This window comes from Vigna umbellata, chromosome 3, assembly GCF_029865625.1.
Source record: "Vigna umbellata cultivar VRB3 chromosome 3, Vumbellata_1.0, whole genome shotgun sequence".
NCBI lineage: Eukaryota > Viridiplantae > Streptophyta > Magnoliopsida > Fabales > Fabaceae > Vigna > Vigna umbellata.
The window spans coordinates 49,436,691-49,461,195 of NC_142167.1; the positions used below are offsets into that span (position 1 = coordinate 49,436,691).

At 29.9% G+C, this 24,505-nt stretch overlaps 2 protein-coding genes across 3 annotated transcripts; both read right to left on the reverse strand.

Annotated features, from left to right (window-relative positions):
- Nucleotides 1-9,730: 9,730 nt before the first annotated feature.
- On the reverse strand, nt 9,731-10,135 carry LOC148202825 (E3 ubiquitin-protein ligase RHA2B-like). The gene has a single exon (XM_088109685.1). The coding sequence runs from the start codon at nt 10,133-10,135 to the stop codon at nt 9,731-9,733; it is 405 nt and encodes a 134-aa protein (XP_087965811.1).
- An 11,243-nt stretch (nt 10,136-21,378) lies between these two features.
- On the reverse strand, nt 21,379-24,505 carry LOC124844550 (transcription factor FAMA). Of its 2 annotated transcripts, XM_088108682.1 has the most exons (5): nt 24,372-24,505; nt 23,185-23,314; nt 22,297-23,037; nt 21,771-22,202; nt 21,379-21,673 (listed from the first exon to the last, which is right to left on the reverse strand). In XM_088108682.1, exons 2-5 carry the CDS (start codon nt 23,206-23,208, stop codon nt 21,584-21,586), a joined length of 1,287 nt encoding a protein of 428 aa, XP_087964808.1. In that variant the 5' UTR covers nt 23,209-23,314; nt 24,372-24,505; the 3' UTR covers nt 21,379-21,583. The 2 variants fall into 2 exon arrangements, with proteins under 2 accessions (XP_087964808.1, XP_087964807.1); XM_088108681.1 differs by lacking the exons at nt 23,185-23,314; nt 24,372-24,505 and having other exon boundaries at nt 22,297-23,157.

Genomic DNA, 24,505 nt, shown 5'->3' on the forward strand with positions numbered 1-24,505 from the left:
GAGAAACAATACTCAAGAAGCATACAATTGTTGTTCCTTAGTTGCACATTCTCTGATTGATTCTTCGGGGGTTGAGATTGCTCTAAACCAAGTTGAGATTGCTCATTAGTGTTATTTTCACTTATCCGATCTTAACAAAGAATGGGGTTCCATATTTGGATTAACAGGGGGTCTCATGACTAATTCTTAATTTATCATTTATAGTATAGGACCGACTTATCAATACTGGTATTCATATAATAATAATAAAACTATCAAAATTGAAATTACAAACTTAGGTACAAAACATCCTACCTATTTTTTTCTACATAACTAAAATTTCATTATTCTACAAAATTGTCTTCATTGCCATCAAGTGTGTCTTCATTGTCTTCAAGCTACAAATAATACAAAATAGTGTCAAAATTTCTATAATCATCTAATTTTGATAAAAGTTAATTAAGTATAATTGAAACTATACAACTTTTAACAAATACCAAGGTATAATTATAGAAATAAAAGTGTTTTAATTAGTCAATAATATGCCTTAATCAAATCTATCTAACTTTCATGTAATACTAGACATCTAGACAAGTACATCTCCTTTCACCAGTACAACATCATTTAATGCATATCACAAAACTTGCGAACATGCAACATTTATATGATTCAAGTACTTGAAAATAAATTATATGATACACTCACTCAAATTACAACTAAAAGTAAGTTATATAACACAACTTGACAACAACATTTATATGGACTTCCAGTTTGATAGACTTGTGTATTTGTCATATCCAATGTCGTCGATGTATAGCTAGAAAATATTATAAGTTAGATATTAAAATATAAAATTCATCAATTCAATATCTTTTGTTATATCTCTACTAAAATATAAATCATAAAGAATCAACAAAAGGAAATAATTATTCAGATTTTTGAAAAGTCTATGCAATAATACCTTAGCGTAAAGAAATGTTAACTCATACTAACTTTTGTAATTACGTTCTCTATTTTTTTTCTTATTAAGTTGAGTGTCTAAACATTATTAATAGATTAACTTTGGTTCTTAGTCATAAATCATCAACATAGATTTGTTTTCTTCATTGGTATTTCAAAAACTTCATTTATAGAATTAACTACTTTGGTAGAGATAAATACATGCATTATATATATATATATATATTATATAATATATATAATAAATAATATATTTAGTTTTTTTTAAATGTTTGTAGTGTTAATTTTATTATACAACTATTCCCTTTTTGTATCTTTATGCATGCACATGTTGCGAGTCACATAGGGGTGCATTTTGGACCACATACATGCATTCATTTTCTTCCACTAGTGTTTTTGCTAAACCAAATTATTCCTTTCTTACGTTGAATGAGTGATTGGGTTGAAATGGAGTGAAATTAGGAAATAGAGTGGGAAAGAAGTTTTCTATTTTATTATTTGGATATTCATAAAAATAAAAAACATATTTCAATACCTTCAAGGAAAATGTGATATTTTGTAATATTTATCAATTATAATACTTCCTTATATCGTATAGTTATTGTACTTAAACATTGTATATGTATCATTTGATGATATATATTTTGTTATCATTAAACCACTTCCTCTAATATAATCTAATGGGTTTTATTTCGTCTAGTTTCAACAATAACATATTTAAATAGTTTCAAAATATAATTTAACTTTTGTTATGTATAAATTATTTTATTCCTCAACCATAACAATCCTGAAATAAAATAAGATTTGACAATAAAAAAGAACATTCAACTTGTTGCCTAATTTGTGCAGTGTTAACAAACTCACTCGTTGAAATAATTAATATTCAATTCATTGATAAAACAACCTATAGGTTTATAATACTTTTGAATCTAATACATTAAATATTTCAAAATATATTTAATAAATTAATTGATGGTTGACAAAACGCTTAACCTTTTAACCAGAGAATATATTAAATGATGATGACATGATGAAACTACCAAAATTAATTTTATTTTTCGGGAGAACAAAAACAAAATCCTATTAATATGATTAGAAAATTCAATTATTTAATTAGTATTTAGCTCAATATTTAATTAATTAGATAAAAAAATTATTTTAAGTATAATCTCGAATTCAATTTTTTTAAATATATTTTAATAAAAAAGCCAAAAAAGTATTCCTAACTTAATTGAAATTCTTGAAGAAGTTAATAAGCAGGAAAAGTAGGATTAAAATATTGACTCTAGAAGGAATCCAACCAATCCAAAACTGTGGTTGTTAAGACTTTATTAGCTTCACCATCAATCCTCGCAATTTTGGCAACTTAATATGTATCCATTGCATTAATTAGAGTCTCTGTCGACAATACGTTGACGTATTACAAAGTAACATTATTCTTTCGCCCAGATATTTTTTTTAAAATATTAGGAAACAATTCCAATTATTTAATGTGATTAGATAAAAAATAAATTGGATGATACCAAAAAATCATCTTATCTCTGCTGTTTTCAGAACTACTGTAATTTTCAAATTGGAATATTTTAAAATAAAATAAGTTATGTAAAAAAAATACATGAATTAATTGTGTGTACTCTCCTAAGTATTATTCTATTTCAGTTTATGTGTTGTGTCCTGTGTAATCTGGTAAACTATAGAACATATCTTGTGACAGTAATTTAATACAATATCACAAAATAATTACATAAATACCAAAGAAAATAATTTGGTTGGTGGGTGCAAACAGAGGAATCAACTTTCTACAGTGTATTAATACCATATAAATAATTTTAAATTAAATATGGTTTAACTTAAAGAGGAAAAATAAATTAAAAATGCAGGTAATTAATTCATTGTTCCTAAGTTTAGTTCTGTGAGTTGTTTCCTTTTTTTTGTTCCAAATATTTTTTTTTAAATATATTTGTCAAGGTGTCGGTTAGGTAGTCAAAATTTGCGAATAACAATAAATTGTGTAATAAATATATAATAAATGAATAATCACACTTTCAAAACCTTATCTTATTTTAACACTTTATTTTTGTATAAATGGACCCAGATTATGACTCAATTTTTTGACTACGTTATGCTTAATTATCTAATTGTTTTCCTAATGCATATTACTTATAGGTATTCAAACCGTTGTTGGCCGATATCATCTCGATTTAGAAAAGATACATTTGCTTTCGAAATATTTCTTGAGAAGGATAAGGATCATTGTTATATTCTGACTTTTGAGTTAACTTCATTTCATATTCTATAAGTATGTTGGCCAATTGCGTATGGACCACGAGAGCAGTTTAGTTGTCAAGATCAGCGTACTCAAGTATTTGGTGAATCCTGTCTTAAGCTTTGTGTTCAATGGGTTCTAAAGTGGGTGGTCATTGTCTAAGGAAATGGATGCTGAGCTTCACCTAGACTTAGTGAGAAAATATCGATCAGTCTAAAATTTTCATTAATTGATAATTAATCTGAATAATAACAATTATTGATGAATAATTAATAAGAAAAATAGTCATTGATTGAAAATTAATAGAAACAATGTCATTTATTGATAATTAATGAATCAGACTTAATGGTAAATTTATTATATTATTATAAAATATGTCTAAATGGGAGGTCAAAAATTAATTCTTATTACTAATTTTTATTACAAGATTATTACGTAAAGTTAGTGACTTGTCCATTCGATCTTCAAGACAACTTAGAGTAGAAGACCTCAACCCCTTACCCAAAACAAAAGCCAAAAATAATCTTTCACTACACACGGTGTAATAGTTGGTAGATCCACATGATTTGCACTTATTGGATAGAATTGTTGTTATAGAAAATATACAAGCCTAGTTGATTGCAAAACCATGTATTGCATATCTAGAGCATTTTAATTTCAGGATGTTGAACACCCGAAAGTATCATTAAGTAGTGTTGAGTGTATATGTAATATCCTTTCTCAGAATATCACTTGAATTTTTTTTCAAAATTTTCATTTACTAAAGAAATGAACATTTGGTACCATCACTAATAAGTGAATTCAAAATCTTATTATAAACATTATTTCAAAAACCAAAACTAAAAAGTTGTTCAAAATACAACTTAAAAATATCATTATTCCATAATACAATTTAAAATCACAAGTTTTCTAGTACGACTCCTTACTCTAAACTACTTTAGCATCATTCATTTGTAACAATGTCTGCTTTCGTATAACAACATGAGTTATATGATCATCTCATAAACACAAACAAGCAAGGGTGAGTTAACCACAATCATGAATAATATACAAAAACTATATCACTTACCAACGTCATTCAATCAAACATTTCAATCCATAAAATCAAAACACACACTCATGAAAATCATCAAGTCATATTACCCCCACATAATACCCATAACAATACACATTTTCCCTACGTAATCCTCTTAAAAATTAGTTTTACTTCCAAAATTAAAAGAGATTAGCCGATGAAACTACCAAAATTAGTTTTACTTCTCGAAAAAGAAAATCCTCTTAATACCATTACAAAGTTCAATCATTTATAAACAGTGTCGAAAATTTGGACCAATTTCAGTAGAATCTATCACTCAATTTTTCTGAATATATTTTAGTAAATAACAATAAAAAGCATTCCTATGTCAATTGAAATTCTCTTGAAGAATGAAAAGCAAAATCAGACTAAAATATTGACTCTATAAGCAATCCAACAAATCCAAAACTATGGTTGTTAGAATGACCATTATTAGCTTAACTGTCGATGCGACAAGACAATATTGGCCACTCAATATGTATTATGTCCTCTTCAAATGCATTATAATCTATGTTGACACATACAGCCAGATAGTCACATTATTCTTTCACTATATAACTTTGAAAAGATGTGACAAGACAGATACTATTTAGTTAATCATTTTAAAATAAAAAATAAGCTGATACTTTTATATTTAACTTTATTGTTTCCAACATTATTTTTATATTTAAGAATAATATATTTTTCAATTTAGAATGTTTTAAAATAAAATATGTAATGTACTATATATGTCGAAGCACGTCTCAGACTCGACTTTCATGGTATAATTTTACATTATGACGATGATCAATAAAGACCCATATCTGAAAATTAATAATAAAATTAACTTATTTTAAAATTATAATTAAGGTATAATTAACTTATCAGTTAATAAAAATTAATTAAAATAATTAATTACATGGATCACACTTATTATATAAAACTTATAAATAATAATATAAATAATATAATATCAAGTATATTAATTACGTTGATTAACTATAGTGCTTATTTCCTTAAGTTGTGTAAAATATTTGTGTTCATAATTTTAAGAATACATTTCAAGATCTAATTTTAAGTAGAACATTTCACATATAACAACTAGGTCATCTTCGGGTGAAGTAAGGAAGTTGAGATTTATGAAGCTTTCTTTGAAGCGGGAGGAATCATTGACAGTGGACACCTAGTGCTTGATCGGATCAAAAAGCCTTACAATAAGAGAGGAATGTAAATGACAAATTAAGAATTTGAAAACTTGACCATTCGCAAATGCTTACGATGAACTTGATGTGGATGCAAGGAATGTGAACGAGATTAGGGATTTAGTGACCAGCGAACTAGAGGACAGTGACAAGTGAACTCGACAACAATGACTGACGAACTCGACATGGATAGTTTGTTGACCGCAAATGATGAACGAGAAAAGAGAGGATGCAGAGAAGAAATTAGGGATTGTAAAGAGTGAAGATGTGATTGCATAAGAAATGTAAAAATAAAGAGATATTATGATCGATTCTTTAAAACCAATCATAAATATTTTTAACAAAATTTTGAGTTTGTCAGTGTGTATCATGTATTATGACAAGTGTTAAGTTATTATAACTGGTTTCCAATATTACATTATAATAAATTTTATTTTTATTACGAAAATGTCACTAGTCAACCTAGTATGACAAATGAATTTCAATCAACCTATTATGACTAAGTGAATTTCACTCCTTAGATAGTGATAAAATCTTATTTTTCTACCTGTGAACTAAAGCATAGATTCAAACAATATATATTTCTTTTGAGTTTATAATTCTTTTGTATCCAACAACGTATTATATTAAAATTATGATATTATTGATATTAATAAATGCATCGGATTTTTTTTCGTTATAATAGTTTTTAAGCAAAGTGTTTTTACAAATTCTTAAACAAAAAAAATCAATCAATAATTAACACATTTTAGTTTTTTTTTTTTAAATGAAGGTTCTCATTAACTAATGCAATCAGGGTGTAAAATTTATATGGTTAAAACATTACCATATACGATAAAATATTTAAATTTTATACTTACTTAAAATTTTAATTAGTTATTTATATAAACATTATATTTTCTCAGAAAAGTTTTTATAAAAGATTATGTTGATAAGAATGCATATGAAATCGAATATACTAATATGTTCATATAAATTTTGCGTCATATATGATATTAGAACACAACATCCAAGATAAATATCAGAGTCACATGTTTAAGTCTGGCTGGGTTGAATTATAGGCTATGTACACCACATAATTTGTGAATATGTGTCTGACATAGGTATTCATATTTAATACTTTATTAATATTTATTAATAAAATACTCAATCATCAAATAATAATATTTTTACGATGATAATAAATTATAATTTTTTATTCTAACAATGTTTAATATATTTAATTTTAATTTTAATTCACTTGATAGTAATCTTATATTTATTCTGTTTTAAAAAATTGTATACTCTTCTCAATATACAAACATGACATCATGTCCTGATACTTTTATAATAAATTACAGATAATAGATTACAGTTTCAAAATAAAATACAAATAATAGATTCTAAGTGTTTCCAAACTGAAATTTTAATGCCTCGTCGTAGCCACTGAATCTCTGCAAAGAGGGCAAGTGGTAGAGATACTGTTGAAAGCAACCCATGTGTAGAAGCAGCCTCTGTGAAAGGCATGCTCGCACCGCAGAGTTACAATCTCTTCTTCTCTTTCTCCCATTTTGCAGAGACACACGGCGCAATCTTCCTCCTCCGGTGAGACGGAGGAGGTCGACACGTGACGGCACGTGATGGAGTTATCTCTGAAGAGGGTGCACGACAAGGGACGGTAGAAGTGGAGGAAAATAGAATGTAATGTCGATTTGAGAAGGGTGTGAGGAAGAAGAAAGAGGTCCGTGAGCATTATGAAGGAATGGGAACTGGAAATGAAGTTGATTGCTAAGGCTAGTCTGATTAGAGGGCTCATGGTTCAAGTTCTGGTTGGATTTGATGAAATGATGGAATAGTTGGATGGATTTATCAGTACCAGACAAGGAAAAGTTTGGTCAGAATTGCTAGTGTTGATTGTGACTTATTGGTGTGGGAAAAAGACTTGCTCCTAATTTGGAGCTTTTTATAAGACAAATATAACCGATTTTTATGCTAAAAATATGCTAGAGTTTTTACATTCACACATGAACAATAGTTAAGACTTTGTTGCACTCTTATTAGGTTTAAGATATTATAATGGTATCATTTTAATTTTAAAACTTTTAGTTGTGTTATTTTATATATAACTATTGATTTATACTTTGTAACTTTATATTAATGTAAATATTCAAAAATATCATTTTTATAACTAGTAACAAACTTTTAATGTATTCATTCTATTATTTAAACAAATTCTTTCTAAAATAAATAATAATTATATTCATATAATTTCTATTACAACATTATGCAATTAATGAAAAAACATTATTTTTTTTGTAATAATTGTACATATCTAATCCAACAAATATGTTAAATAACATAGTCTAGGAGAGAACATGAAATATATTTTGAGATATATTTTTTGGTGTAAGTATTTATTTATTAATAATATATATCAACAAATCTCAATAGGTTAAATATGTCATGATATTCCTTAATATTCTATATTTACATAATAACCACATGAAATCAGACTCAATTGTCACACGAAATGGAGTTCAAGTGTGTGACAATATTTCGTAATTAAATGCAAACGCTAATCCAACAGAACAAACAACAACACAAGCACTACGATAAGGAGCACACAACCACATGTGTCACAAAGCCTTTTGCAACTTCCATTACTTCAAACATAACACCTCACATTTAGAGCTTCTAGGAGCTTTACACACTTTTAGACAATGGATGGAATTGACCAACCTCTTGAATCCACCCAACAACATATTTTTGGAATTATATTTTTGTGGAAATGCAACTTTCACATAGTCCATAAAGAATTCAAGTGATGTTTATCAACAAAGTCCGACATGTTATAATACAGAGCTCGACCTGTTATGAAACATAGCACGACATATGTATTGAAATAGAACTCGGCCAGTTAAGAAATAGAGTTCAACCTGTTATGATACAGAGTCCGACCTATTATGAAACATAACTCGACCAGTTATGACACAGAGCTCAACCAGCGTCGTTATTGTGGTATATAACTCGACACATTTTACAACCCAATTTCTAATGCTTATTCTGATTAGATTTCACAAATTTTACAACCTATTATGAAGAACAAGGGCTCGATGATGGGAGTGAAAGAAAATGTAGTAGGGACCCTCGATAACAAGATCCTTCAACATGAACAAGTCATCCCAACAACTTGATATCACGGTAGGGTCACGCCACGACAGCGTGAAGGCAAGGCAATGACAACATCACTAGATTTGTTATGTTGGATGGAGCTTTCAAGTTGGAAATTGGAAAGGAAAGTGCAAATTGAAATTGTGCGAGGGAAATCCAAATGTAAATTTGATTTCATTAAACAAGCTACTTATGAATATATCATCCAATAAATTAAGTCAACAATTTCACATACAATCTTACCAAGAAATATATTTGTCTATAAATTAAGTGAATATATTCGTCGATAAATCTGTTGATAAACACAACTTATTGACGGACACTTCCATCCATAAATCAAACAAAAGTATTTGTCGATGAATCTGTTAGTAATTAATATTTATCAACAAATTTCATGTTGTCAATACAAATTTGTTGGTAATTTGTTTTTTTCTTGTAGTGCATTGATATGAACTTTCCAATTTTTAACTACAATGTCTAGGGTTATTTAATTAGTAATATTTCTACAATATCTAATAGTCTTCCATCTCACATCACTTATGAAAGGCCAAAGACAATTTAAATATTTGTTCTTCTTTCTATCCTTTAAGGTGCGTTTTAAGAAAATATGATGAAACACATGTTTTAAAGAGAACAATATTTTGAATGAAGTGTTATTGACCTTAACGATTTGCCATAATGGATGTCATAGTTTTGTCCTTAAAATGAGTTTCGGAAAATGAAAGAAGTACTTAAAATTCTTTAAAGTTTAACTTCTAAATGATGTGAGCCTATAGAGTGCGATAGAAACAACTAATTTTACTTGTTATTTTTCTTTTTAAATGAGTTTGGTTTATTTTATATTTTTTTTCTATTTATTTTTTAATAATATTCTATATGATGAAAGATGATCGGTATATTATACAGTGCAGTGAAATATGAGCCTATATAATGATGGCTAAAAAAAGGAAAAAAAGAAATCACCACAAAAACTAATTCCAAATATTACGAAATTAAAAAGAAAAAGTTCAGATTTACAGTGCAAGTTTAGGCTTACACTCAGGAAACAAATCTAATCGTTTCTACCGTGTCGCATACAGGCCTTTAATTAAACCATAATTGACCGTTTTCACTTATGACTCAACGAAGCCACCATCTGTCGCCCTCAGTTGTGTTTACAGAGCAAAATTGAAACCACAGAACTTCAGCTCCAACCTCATTGAGGGTTCTTCTTGGCCTAATCGGTTCTCTGCAAAGAGGGCAAGATGGGTTTTTGAGAGCAGCCCATGCATCCAAGCAATTTCTGTGAAAGAAATGTTCACACCTAAGAACTCTAATCTCTTCACCGTCTCCAATTTTGCACAGACAAACAGCACAATCAGCATCTTCCTCTGTGCCAGGGTTGTGTGCATAGTGGCATATGCTCTGCTCTTCTCCAATCATTGCAATTTGAGAATCATGGAGCTTATAGAATGGGTAAAAGAGAAGGAAATCAAACACCCATTTCATATGAGAGTAGAATTCAGCCAAGTATTTCACCAACATGCTGAAAGGTTTTGGTAGCGAAAATTGGGAATCTGTTTTCGTGACTCAGGTTTTGCTGAGAAAACGATTAAACCTTTTGGATATTTATATACTTTTAAACATTGTGTATGGACGTCGAAACTTGACTTTATAAGGATATTATCACACGTTTTTATATTAATTTGATATATAATATAAAAAAAATGGTTATAAAAGTATAAATTTTTATATACTTTTAAAACAAAATAAAAAGTAAAAAATTATAATATCAAATGAATATTAAAAATTTTATGTGTGTGGAAAAATAATTTTTCGTTCTATTTTTTTTACTTTGGGTCCACAATTTATTGTTTGAAAGGATTATCTCTTATGTTTTGATCTATATTCATATTTAACGATTCTTATGCCAATATTCTGTCATGCTTGGTATAATTTGTTTTAAAAAATATTTTTCTTTTTATTAAATTTAAATACTTTTGTTATCTTATTTTTTAGTAAGATTGTTTTATCTTTTATTAAATTAAATATTTTTTTCAAATATAATACGACTATAAAATTTATAAACCGTATAATCCCCAAATTTAATTTTTTTATTTATAAATATAAATTTTTATATTATTGAAAAAAAGATAGTTATGAATTAATGTGTACCGGATTTTAGTAGACAAAAATATCATTATATATCATGGATTCTAAGTTTTAAGGTTAAGAGTATTTTAATAAAAAAAAAAACCCCAACCCCTTACTCACCTCTCTGGTTCCTCTCAATCCTTTCTCTTTCATCTCTCTCACTCCAATCTTTTCTCTGTCATCCCTACTGTCCAATTGAAAAAAATCAGAAACACTTGCCTTTAAACAATTTGTCTTTGTAAAGAATTGAGTCATTGACATATTCACCTTCAGGCAAAGGTTCATTCAAGATCTCTTCAATTTCACCATCTTCACTAACCTCTATAATTTCATCATCTGCATACGTTGAATCATCATCTCTAAAAAACCCTCCAGGCCAATTACCAATTCTTTCGGATGTCATTATGCTTGTGAAAATTAGATAAAATTATATACCACAAAAATTATAAAATGAAAAATTCATTATAAAGTCATTTTTTGTAAGAAATTGTTTATCAACGAGTGTTTCTGATTTTTTTCAGGCCAATTACCAATTCCTTTGATGTCATTATGCTTGTGAAAATTAGATAAAATTAGATAAGACAAAAATTATAAAATAAAAACTCATTATAAAATCATTTTTTGTAAGAAATTGTTTAACCGCGAGTATTTCTGATTTTTCCCAGATCAATTATCAATTCCTTTATGCTTGTGAAAATTGGATAAAATTAGATAAAACAAAAATTATAAGATGAAAACTCATTATAAAATCATTTTTTTGTAAGATTGTTTAACGACAAGTGTTTCTGAATTTTTCAATTGGGGCTAGAGTAGGGATGACAGAGAAAAGATTGGAGTGAGAAAGATGAGAGAGAAAGGGTTGAGAGGGATGTGAGAGGTAAGGAAGGGTTTGGGGGTTTCTTTTTTTTAAACTTAAAACTTAGAATCCATAATATATAAGGATATTTTTGTCTACTAAAACCCGGTATACATGTCTAAAATGTACCAACTGAAAAACAGGCGTAAGCGCATTAGCAAACCCTATATGTGTGTGTTTTTATTGTGTCATAGTTTTGACTTTAAAGTCGTTTAAAAGCTATTGTAAATTGTAGGTTTAATACCTATTTTGGTCCCTACTTTTATGGGTTTGGTTCAAAATGATCATACCTTTCAAAAAAGTTCAGTAAGACCCCATAATTTGTTAAAAAATGTTCAGTCTGGTCCTTTTCGCTCACACCGTTAAAAATCTAACGGTGCAAATGCCACCGTAGAGCAACCTTATTGAGTTGTCATGTTTGATGAATACGTGGATGTTACACTGTGTAAATATTAAAAAAAATTTAAAACTTCATCTTCCACCTTCACTGTGAATTTAGGTTTTTTCCCACGTGACATTAGAGGTCGTCGTCTCCTTCTTCCTCCCCCTCTCCCTCTCCTCCCCACAATAAAAAGCAAGGGTTACATAACTGTTGCTTGCAAGTCCTACTAACATGGAATTAGCATGCAAGTCCTACTAACATGGAATTAAACCGTCGCTTGCTCTTTCTACCTTTTTCTTGGTTTTAAGCTGTTACAGCTTTTTTGTTGAAGCTTGAATTTGTGAACAGGTAGCTTTGGCAATTTTGAGTTCACCTGTACATTGTTATTTTTTCAATTTTGAGTTCACCTGTACATTTGGGTTTATTAAAGTACATTCCATGAATGAGTCCACACATCAAAAGAAACTGCACTAATTACTGAGACATTAAAAGCACGATGAAAAATGTTAAGAAATCGAGACCCTAGAAATCGAATCAGCGATGCATCTTCTTCGGCGAGGTTTCGGTTCAAATAAAGCTTATTCTCCATTTTTCAGCGAAGACTGAGTTTCTGGGATTTGGGGTTCACAAAGTTTCTGAGTTTTTGGGATTTGGGGTTTCCAGAGAATCTGTGCACAAAGAGATTAGGGCGTGTGAGAGTGAAAAATAAGAGGGTTTTGCTTTGATATTTGTATCCCTCTTCATCGGAGTCGGAGTGGAACTGGAGGTGGGAGCCGGCAGAATCAGAGTGGGAGGGAGAGGCGTGCTTGGGAAGGTGGTGGAGGTGGAAGCTGATGTGTCATTTTAATTTTTTTTTTAATATTTACATAGTATAACATCCACGTATTCATCAAACTTGACAACTCAATAAGGTTGCGCCACGGTGGCATTTGCACCGTTAGATTTTTAACGCCGTGAGCGAAAAGGACCAGACTGAACATTTTTTAACAAATTACGGTAGGGACCAAAATAGGTATTAAACCTAAATTGTAAAACGTTGAAAATGATCCCTGCTAAATTTAATGAAGATGTAGGTAGATAGGTTAAACAATATCCAACTATATAAAACGAACAATTATTAAATAGTAAGAAAATTATTCTTATAATGTAAATTTATGATAACTGAAAAAAATTAAAATATTGATAATCTTATATTTATCTCTATTTATCACATCACATTTCAAATACAATTTGTAATATTAAATAAAGTTTATTTATTTTCATTCATCTATATATTTTGTAAATGATTCTCCCGGCGAACAATGACAAGCATACGATAACAACAAACACCGACCACGTTTTATTTGTGAGATATCACGAAACACAAAAAGCGTGTATTTAAATTAAGTTGTGACATTTAAATGCATGTAAAATGGGATTGAATTTGATTATTTGCAAACGTTCTAATTTGATCCCTATTAGAAAGAAATTGTGAACCGCGCCAAATGTTTATATGTTCCTTTGAAATAAATAGTCAAATGGGTGAAAAGAGAAAAGAGACCAATAGGAATATAAAAATTTCCTATATCTACCGTTTTATTGGAGAAAAGTTTAGAAAATCTTAAATGGATTATAGATATGATCTACTGTATAAGTGGAATGATCTTTATTTTTATAAAATTGATTTAGACTTAAATGTTATTATTTTAATATAATTTCAAAGTCAGATTATTAATAATTTATTTTAATAAAAAATTAGATTTATTATGTCATTTGTTATTTCATTTTTCTCAATTTTTATGTTTAATGAATGTGAGAAACAAATCTCATCTTATTTAATCTTATTTTATTATTCTGATTCTTTTAAAAATAAGTTAAACTTAAATTAATTTAATAGAAATAGAGAAAAACAAATTGTAGTTTTTGAGAGACTCCATAACTATTTTTAAATAACTCACATGATCATTATTAGATCAAATTAGTTTGTCACTTTAACTAAGAAAAATAATAAACAATTTTAGGATAATGAAAAATAATAAGAAAATAAATTTATTTTTTAATTAAGATAATTCTTTTTCAAGAATTTTTATTTATTTTCATTCAATCAATACTTTAGTGATGAGTTTACTCCTAGTATTTTAACCTTTCTTTTAGATAGGATAACTATAATTATCTATAAGTATAAGTAAATATATGATGTTTTTATAGAAAATTTAGTGATAGCCTCTGATATAGATGAAAGATATCTAATGGTTAGATTTTCGATGCAAAGTGATAATAATCTAAGTTAATAGGAGTGGAGAGAAAGTATACTTATAAAGACTGTCTAACGCTAAGCCCAAACTCTTTTAATCACGGGTCATCAATAAGTTTTATTTCTTTAGATCTTGTATTTTGGGTCTAGTAGTATGGAGTTTTCCTCTGGATCTTGTATAATGAGTTAAGTAGTCTATGTTAAATTACATTAAATGCATGTACGATAAAGTGTTTCGATGCTTGTATACCTTGCTCTTGATATTTGTGCAAATCATAAAAGTAAAATGATTTGATCAGAATCACTTCACACAAGATAAAGACATTGAGAAATATGAAGAACATTTTGGGAATGTTTACCTTAAAGACTTTTGCTGTAACACATCGTGCAAGTTACGTTTTGGTAAAAGTTATGACAAATCATTGTACCTTTGTAAAGCAAACTTGAGTTTGGCTTCTCACCTAAAAAGTCTACCAACTCTACATGAAGTGAACATTCTCTATCTAATAGACATATCTCAATGAAAGCTATAAATAGATGGATGCATGAAGAGAAGACAAGAAGAATACAAAGAGAACTTTTTAATGCTCATACAAGCTTGTTATTACTCTTCCATATACCATCTAAAGCTAAATTTCTACGACAAAAAACTTTGGAAGTTCTCAAATTTCATTGTATTGATTTTATCTTCTTTCTGAGAGTTACCAATTTGTATTTATACTCATAACACTAATTGTGTTGGATATTCTGAAGAGAATAAAACACTTAGCGTTTAGCTCAGTTGAGTTAAACATTCTAGATAGTGTCTAGGATTGATATCATAAATGGTTAGAATACTTATATACCAAGAATGATGCGAATACTCATTGAAAACCTAAGAGGAAAAACTTGTGTAATCTTCTTAAATACTAGTGGAATTCCTTAAGAGTTCTTAAGAGAGAACTAGACCTATTAAACTCTCCCCAACCTTCTCCAACTTGTCGTTCCTCAACATTTCTTTAAACCTTAACCTTCACGAAATGACTGATCAACTGAACCTGACTAGTGAAGAAGCTTGCCCCACGTTAAGAAAGGCATGTTGCCCTGCCCTCACAAGCCAATGAAGAAGAGGAAAAAAAAAGAAAAAGAATGAACAATTGAGTGACTATAAGACTTTGGGAAATTAATACAATTCTATATATAAGTTAGTTAATGGAATATCTCTTATTAATAAAATAAGTTATATTTTATACAAGTGCTTAGTGAACACCCTGATTGTAGACATCATTAGATATTTGATTTGTATGATAATCTTGTATATTTTTAAATAAATAATAAAAATATTATGTTGTTTAATTAGTGAGAACTTAGTATGGTGGAGTAAAGATCTCGTATATATGTCTATGTGTTGTGAAAAACAAAATAAAATAATAATTGATTTAAGTTAAATATGTATAAAGTGTGTAATAGGCGAAATAAGACACTTAAATACATGTTAAATGGACATGTAACCAGCGTATTGAGCTTGGCTTTGTAGTAGAATGTTGTATGTTTATCAGTGTGACTGGTGTGTTCCATGTTTGAACTCAGACGAGACCAAAGAGGGTTTTATATTTTTTTTCTGCTACACTTAATTTAATGTTTTTTTTTTCTATACATTTTGGTTTTTCGTGGGTTGGGTCACGAAGCCCAAATAACGCGAGTAGAGTTGGGGTAGAGGGCTGGCGAGGCATTTCTTCTCTTCTCTTCCACTCTCATTGTTCTCTTCTCTTCTTCCCTTCTATTTTCTTGTTCGTTCATAAACCTAGGAGGATTAGGGGAATTCAATGCTTGAGTTGTAATGAGCAAAACCATGGGGAACAAGAACGCATCCAGTGCCAAATTTCTCATGAGAGATTTGTGGAGAGACCGTGTTTTAGGAACTCATCATGGTAGGCGTGGGGATGCGATTCTAGAAGAGCGAGAGAGATTCGTCGGCGTTCTCGGGTTATTGGGCAAACATGGGAGAAAATCTAATTAGGGACGAAGCGAGGACGAATGAGAAAGAGAGATCGCGGAGAACGTGAGTTTTGTGCACGAGCAGTACGAGATTAGGATTGAAGGTTGAGGGTTTAATTGTGACAATGTATCGAACCAGATATGGAGAGCTAACCTAGTTCAATTTCATGATTATAATGTTCATTCTGTTATGTACTTGGAATCAAATTGATGCCTGTTCACGCCGCCTTCATTGGTCCTCGTTTCTCTCTAGTGCTAATGTCAAATTGCGATAATCAATTCTTAATTGGTGAATTTGAATGGTTGTCGTGTCTGTAATTTGAAATTAGTTGAGGTTCAATGTATACATGGACATATCATTATTTCTGGTTTAGTGTATATAGCGGGTGGCCGCCATGTTCGTTTCCCTTGCTTAGGCTAGTGAATTGAAACTGGTTATCAGTGCATTGTATTTTTGGCCTTTTGGTTGGTTGAGTGCATTTCTTTTGTGTAAATGTTGTTTTGGTCTTGTCAATGCTTGGTCCAGATTCTAATTTGGTTTTATTGGTTAGAAACTATCCTTATTGCTTGAAGCCAATTTATGTAGTGGTCTCTGTTACTTGAATTAAATTTCTAGAAACTATATGTGTGAGTGAAAATTGGTCATATAAGCTATCATTCTTTTTGCTTATGGAGTTAACTGATTCTGGTTGCTATAAGAGTCTGTTGGTATAAGCTAGACATTCCCAATTGCTAGGGTGCTTTAATTGCTAGAATACCATGCATCTTGCTGTTCACATATCTGTTTTCCTTTGTTGGAATAAAATGCTGTTGAATGAATGTATGAATTCAACATGTTAAGTAATGATCATTCTTTAATTTTGAGTGGTGTATCATTCAAAAAATGAGGCCTTTCTCTTATATCTTTAGGTTATGGGGTGCAATATTTTATTTTGAATATTTTTCGGCCATTGAAGTTTTTGCTTTAAAATGAAAACGCTGGTGCATTATTCTAAAACCACTGACGCTGAAAATCTCTGATTTAATGCATTCAAATTGTCCTTGTGTTGCTGCCAGGCCTACTTTTGCTCTTTGCAGTGCATTTTTTTATTGTTCGGTCTCGAGATTATTTTTATGTGGTGTAACCATGACACATTCATCCTATAATTTATGGGCTATTATTTTTGGTTGGCTTCTAAGCGGTGCTGCAATATAGTTCTCCTTGGTTTTTCCCATACATTTGGGGAAGCAGTTTTTGACAAGTCACATTGCCTTAGTTTGTTACATTACATATATATCATTGATTTCTTCCTGTGATGTTTAGTGCCTTATTGGTCAATTTGGAATGACGTGTCGATGCGTTAACATTAATGTTTTGCATGCAGTTTTCATATAAAAGCCTTGCTGTCTTGCACTGTTTTTGCTGTAAACTCTGCACTAAAAGTCTTGCTGTCTTGTACTTTTTTGCTACGATTTCTGTATTAAATCCTTGATGATTATTGGCTGGTTGAGCTACTCTGCGTGTGCGTGGTATTTTATAAAGTTATTATGTTTTCAAGCATGTTTCCGTGAATCCATGACCTTGACGCTGTGAGCATTGTATTGGACACTAGATAAAATTGTATGACTGTTTGAGTTGTTAATATAGTTAATCGCTTTGGTCAGGGGTGTTATGGGTGAAAAGGTTAGGTGAAAGTTGTTTGTGCAAGGTTTTATTTGTGTTAATAGAATGGATTGGGGTGCGGGATATCAAAGTCATGAGATACCTTGAGAGTTGTTATTGGTACCTTCTAGGTATGGAATGGTCTTGGTTTTGATTTGTAATACCTAGTGAGCCATAGGGTTCTCTTTCGGCTATGCCATGTAGGAAAGAGATCCTCGTTATGTGATGTAGGAACATGAGTTCAAGGGTTCTCTTTCAATTATGTGATGTAGGAAAAATATTTTCTTTGGTCGTGCGATATGGGAAGATGATGGATTCAAGTGTTGTATCCTTTCCAACTGTGTTTCACATTGATTCTGGCGTCTTGCTGAAGATAATGCTCGGTGTGTGATTTGTCGACATTTTCATTCATAAGTCTTTGAAGAGCAGAGAAATAGGTCCTTTAGTTGCAAGGACGGGACGACTTAACCACTCGGTTTTGGATATGAGTGTGTTTTGAAAGAGTTAAAGGGTAGACCATTGAGAGGCTGTTAATTGTGATTAGGAGAGAGTTGTTAGTTATGATTGATTGAATGTGCTTTGCTTTATTTAAAAGTCATAAAAGCACAACACCTTTACCTTTACCTTCACATTAGGTGTTCTATCTACACACAGAAACATAAAAAAAATAATCAGATCATGTCATTATAATCACTAATCAACAAAAACTCATATTAATGACTTAAACAATACATGCAACAAAAAGAAGATTATATACAAGACCAAAATAGATTGGACCAAGAAAAAAGAGACAAAAAAACTGATCTACATTAATGGAGTTACTGATAGGTTTAAATTAAAGAATTCGTCGTGATGATTATTCGTATGATTTTGAACCCTCAATCAAAAGAATAATATGTGAGAAAGAGAAGAAAGAAGTAAGAAAAATTTAAGAAGGTAGTTTATTGAAAGATAATGTGTTTTAGAATAATGAAACTAATTTATAACAAAATTATTTATATTAGATCATTTTAATATTAAAATAATCTAATATTATTATTCTTAAACCAATGTGAAATCTAAAATATCATTTTTTAATTCTTTACAAACAAAACTGTTGTTTTTCTTTTAACATTGTTTAAATTTTCTATTGGACAAACTTATTAAATATTAATTGTTTGAGTTTATTATGCATTTGAGCATGTTTTATAAACATTTATACATTTGCATTGTTTAATTTGTTTACAAAATGAAAAACCTGTTACCAGTTGGGCCTGTCTGTTTGGTAAAACTTTGTGGTGTGTCATGACATAATTAAAATGACGTTTTATATATATAAAAAAAAAGAGTAAACAAACGATGACAATTTTTACCTTCAACTGTCGGTCATATTCGAACAAAAACAACGACGTCCAATCCACAATCGTCATTTGAATTTTTTTAAAATTTTTATAAGATAGTTGTCGTTAAAGATTAAAAAATTATATCAATTTATTTTTAAAATATAAAAAATGAAAATGTATCAATTTCAAAACATAAACTAATTTTAACTTTACACCAAAATTAAAAACATATACTAAAAATAAGTATTACCCTCACCTGTAATAAGTCATAAGCCACACAAAAGATGCAGAGATTGAGATTGAAAAGTAGGAAGACCCTACAAGGGTGGCAACATCTGAATCCAGCCTAATACTTCCAACATGGTCTTACTTCTTCTGACAGGTCAAAAGATCGAGAAAAGGGAAGTTACGGGACACGTTGACTTTCCTCCTCAGAGTCATGTACTTGCATGCTAACTTCCGAATCTCATAAAGAAACACTAAATTGAAGATTTTGTCTCCAACACTTTCTGCCACAAACTCTTCACTTACTACTGCTCATCATCAACTGACTCAGTTCATGCAAATTAGATAAGTCAACCAATCCTAAACCACATGTCATAATCTCTCTATGTTATCTAATTCACCTAAGAATGCTATCCAAGAGACTTCTCTTCTCCATACATGAATTTCTGTGATACCATGAAATCAACAATGCAGTTAAGTTAAACTAAGTTTGTACCAAATATTATTGTATATTAAAAGAAAAAAAATAGAAACAATACGAGAGCAAAATAACTAAATGCACAATTAAGAGTAAGTAAAATTAGTTATATAAATAGAATAATGGTATCATGACACACTTTTATATTCACTTGACACACAGAATATAAGAGTAAAATGGTTATAAAAATATACACTTTTATATTTTTTTAAGAAATAAAAATAATAAAAAGTAAAAAATATAGTATTAAAATGAATGTAAAAAATTAAATAAAAAAGACACCTGGTCAATCCTATATTTAAAAAATAAAAACACCTTTTCTCGTTTATTTTGTATGTTAATTAAATGTGTTTTTGACTTTTATGAGGAAGGTTAATTTCGATTTTCATTCTATAAAGTTTTTTTAACTTCGTCTAAAATTTAAAGTCAATCATTTTTACCCTTACTATTATAAATGTGCTGAACAGCATGTAATAGAACATGTTAGTGTTGTGATATAATATTAAATATGATATAAAAAAAAACTCAATATTTGCAAAAGATATGTGACTTATCTATATTAAAATAAATATTGGGAACTAAAGATGAATTGAAATTTGAAAAAAAAAAACATATTTTACCATGGCTAAAACTAAACTTCACATATTTTTAAGGATTAAAAGTAATGTTTAAAATTCTATAAAAATGAAATAGAAAGTCTGTTTAATAAATAAAATAAAAAATTCAATAATTTTAGCAAATTAAAAGAACATTAAGCTCTGTGTGATATTAAAAAGTATAAGTACGCAATGGCTGGGTCACTTATACTTCTGCAACGCAAGTTTATTAATATTATTAAATTAATTAAATTGTTCATTGTAAAGTTTAACTTACCATTAGATCGACTTAGATGCGTTAAAATGAGTTCAAATATATCATTCAATCTAATTCAGTGTAGTTTCAATTTATTGGACTAGAAAAATACATTTTTTTCTTAATGCAGATTAAATTGAATTTGACTTAATGTATATGTTAATCGAATTAGATATAAATTGAAGATTGTTGATATAGATCATTACCGACAATTTTTTTATCATTTTTTATTATAATTTTTTGATAGAAAAATTATTTAATTCAGATAGATGAATAATTTATTGTAATAAAGATTAAAAATGAATTGAGAGAAAAAAATATGTTAAGTAAATTAACCCATCAACGTGGAATTAGTTTAATGGGATTATAAGATATGTCGTTCACTTAGTCAATTTCACATCCTAACTCATATGTTTTCGTCGTTTTTTGTTTTACTTTTCATATATATATATATATATATATATATATATATATATATATATATATATATATATATATATATATATATATATATATAATTTATTACAGTTCCAAAGTATCATTTTCCCCCATAAATCTTGGAAAAAAAGTATTATTTCGTGAAACTGGTTTAAAGAAATTAGAGAAAGACGTGAAAATAAAAAGGTTAAAACATCTGTACAGTGTTACTATTAAGAGAGAGAGAAAATGGTAGAAAAGCCATGTTACCACTGATATAAATAATCTTGTTCGGTCATCCTCGCGACAAAGACAATAATAAATCGAAACAACATATGATGAAAAGGTCTGGTGTAAAATCAATGTCAGTAACTATAGGAATCACTAGTTATTCTTGTACAAACACAGCACCTACACTAGCACACAACATCTATAATAACGACATATAATTGTTATCACATGCTAGTGTTTGCATGGATAAAATTGAATATCTGCTGCACCGAACTGGCTATATCTTCTGCGGTGAACCTTGAATCACTAGCCACCTACATACACACACACACATTAGCCGAATCAAGTTAACACAAGGATCTTAAACTAATTCATAGATCTTAAAGTAAATATAAGGTGATCCATGTGTACCTTGACATTGAATGAATAAAGAACTGTTTGTTCAATGGTGGTGATGTTGGTGTGAAGGATTATCAGTTGCAGATCTTCGAGTGCAGCAATGGTTTTGATCAACTGTCCTGGCCTCCTCCTTGATAGGATTTTGATCATGGCATCAAATCCTAGAAGCTTGACTTCAACATCAGCCAAACATGACTTGCTCTCTGCTGTTTCTTCACGAAGTCCACTCTCCAACTCCACCAGCTTCATCTGCTCGTTCGGAATTGCCAATGGTGGAAAGAAAGGAGGTTGTTGTTGTTGTTGTGCAATGGAGGGTTCCCCAACTTGTCTTGCTTGAGCTTCTCCCAGTAGCCTCCTCCTCTTTTGTGACTCCAAACACTGAAGAAGTTGTTCCAATTCCCTCACAAACTCTATAGCTCCCCCAATTATAGAAGCTTGATCACCCTACATAACAAATAATTTAGTTTCAAAACTGCATCATGTGCTGTTTTCTAGCTAGAACTATGATTTCAATGGAATGAATGTAATATTTTATTACCCTTTGAACATATGAACCAGGCATGAGTGATCTGAGAACACGAAGATGCTCATTCATTTGCTTCCTACGATTCCTTTCAACTGCTATGTGGGTCATGCGCTGGCTCTCAACTTCCTCACTTGTCTTAACAGTTCTCGGTCTCTTCCTCTTGTTCTTGTTTTCCTGCACTCCTGCATTCTTCTGAGTCTCTTCCTGACCAAGAAACCGAATCTGCACGGAATTGTTGTCATCAGAAAGCCGAGTCTCTTCATCTTCTCTCATCATCATTCCCTCTTCACCAACCCTTGACTTCTCCTCCACATCCACCAACTTGAACCTCTCATCGTGATTTTCTGCTTCACCATCAGGCTCCTCGTTCACCATCAGAGTCTGCTCTTCCTCCATCTTGTCGTGTAACACCGGAAACTTGAGAAAGTAAACTGGATCTAACCCAGATTCTTCGCAGCTTTTTGTTTGATTCAAAGCCAACTTAGGTCCAAAATCCGCAAACTGCATCACGTCTGCAAAACTCAATTTATCATAGGATATTGTGCCAGTGCTAGGACCACCGTAAAAGCCATGTGGTGGTGGTGGTGGTGTTTGAGGCATGTAATCCACCATTGACCCACTGTTGTTTTCATCACCAGAAGCTTGGAACTTCATGAGCTGCTGCTGATGGTGATTTGGTGGATAAAGGTGGTGTTGGTCGTGATCTAGAGAGTAGTCAAGTGTGTTGAAGCTTGGAGGCATGGATACCGGTGCCTGCAGTAATGGAGATTCAGCAAAATTGGAGCAAAACAACATATTGTGACGATAAGAGAGGGTGAAAAGATCTGACATGAAAAGCTTTAATGGAGCCAAAAACATAAAAAAGCCACAGAAGATCTATAAATATATATATGTCTGTACCGAATAGTTGTGATCTTTCTCCATTCTTATTAGCTTATAAAGAAGATGACTTTAATCGAGAGAAACCCTAATTGACCTTACTTCATGTTAAGACAAAACCCCACAACGAAGTTTCTCCAGGGCCCTCCACCTGCATCATTTGCCATAAGTATTGTCATATATGTATTTTCTTAAAAATATGATTTTATTTTCTCTTTCTATTTTAATTTTCAAATTCTCCATTTCCCGAATCTACTTCCAATTTAAAACAACCTTTTTCTTTTCCTGTTTTCATGGAAATATTTGGAATAAAAAATATAAATTAAAACAAGGTGACGATTTTCTAATACTTAAGCATATTTCAACTCTTTGGAATTATATTTGTCTTTTGATGTTAAAAATGATTTTAATAATCGTACAAGTCTAAAAACTAAATAATCTAGCTGTAGTTTACGTCAAACATGTAACAAGATGCTTAATAATAAAAGGAAAATTATACAGATATACCTTTCAATCTTGTTAATAAAATACAAATATTTTAACTTTCTACTTGATTTATCACAATTATATTATATTTTAAAATAAAAATACTCTTTTATCGGTGCTGAATAAATGTAGAAGAAAAAAAACTGCGATATTTGTGTATGATCGATCATAATAAAATAGAAAATTATATTTTATTTTGTAAATAACCTATAAAGAATAGTAGCTTACCACTTTGTTTACAAAATAATTTGCATCGAGATCAGGGAAGTATTTACATTACATGCGATTATTTGTGCTCAAAATCTCTGACCATACTTATTAACATTACTTGTTTATAAATTTATTTTATTAAGAATAAACTAAATCATTTTCTTAAAAATTACGAGTCTAAAAAAGTTAGGTATATAAAAACAAACTTGAGAAACTAAAAAAATATTAAGTAAACTTATGGAATAGGTTAACATAAAAACTAGAAAACAGAAAACAAAAACAAATAAAATTAAGAGATAAATTATTATTATTATTATGTGATTGAAATACTTCCCTTTTTGGCAATACCAATATAAACAATGATCTTGAAGATAATTTGAATCTAGCATGTGACATGAACAAGTACAAGTAACAAAAACACCATATATATATATTAGAAATTATTTGATGCAATTGAAGAATAATTAACTAAATGAAAGGCATAAATGACATAAAATTGTGAGCTAGGAAACCTGTTTAGAGTGAGGAAATGAAGACAATGGAGTCAGAAAGAGGTGTGTAATGTGTCCCACCAGTTAGACCAGCAGAAGAGGACGAAGGGAAAACGAAATGAGTACGTTGTTTTTGAAGATGATGATGATATTTT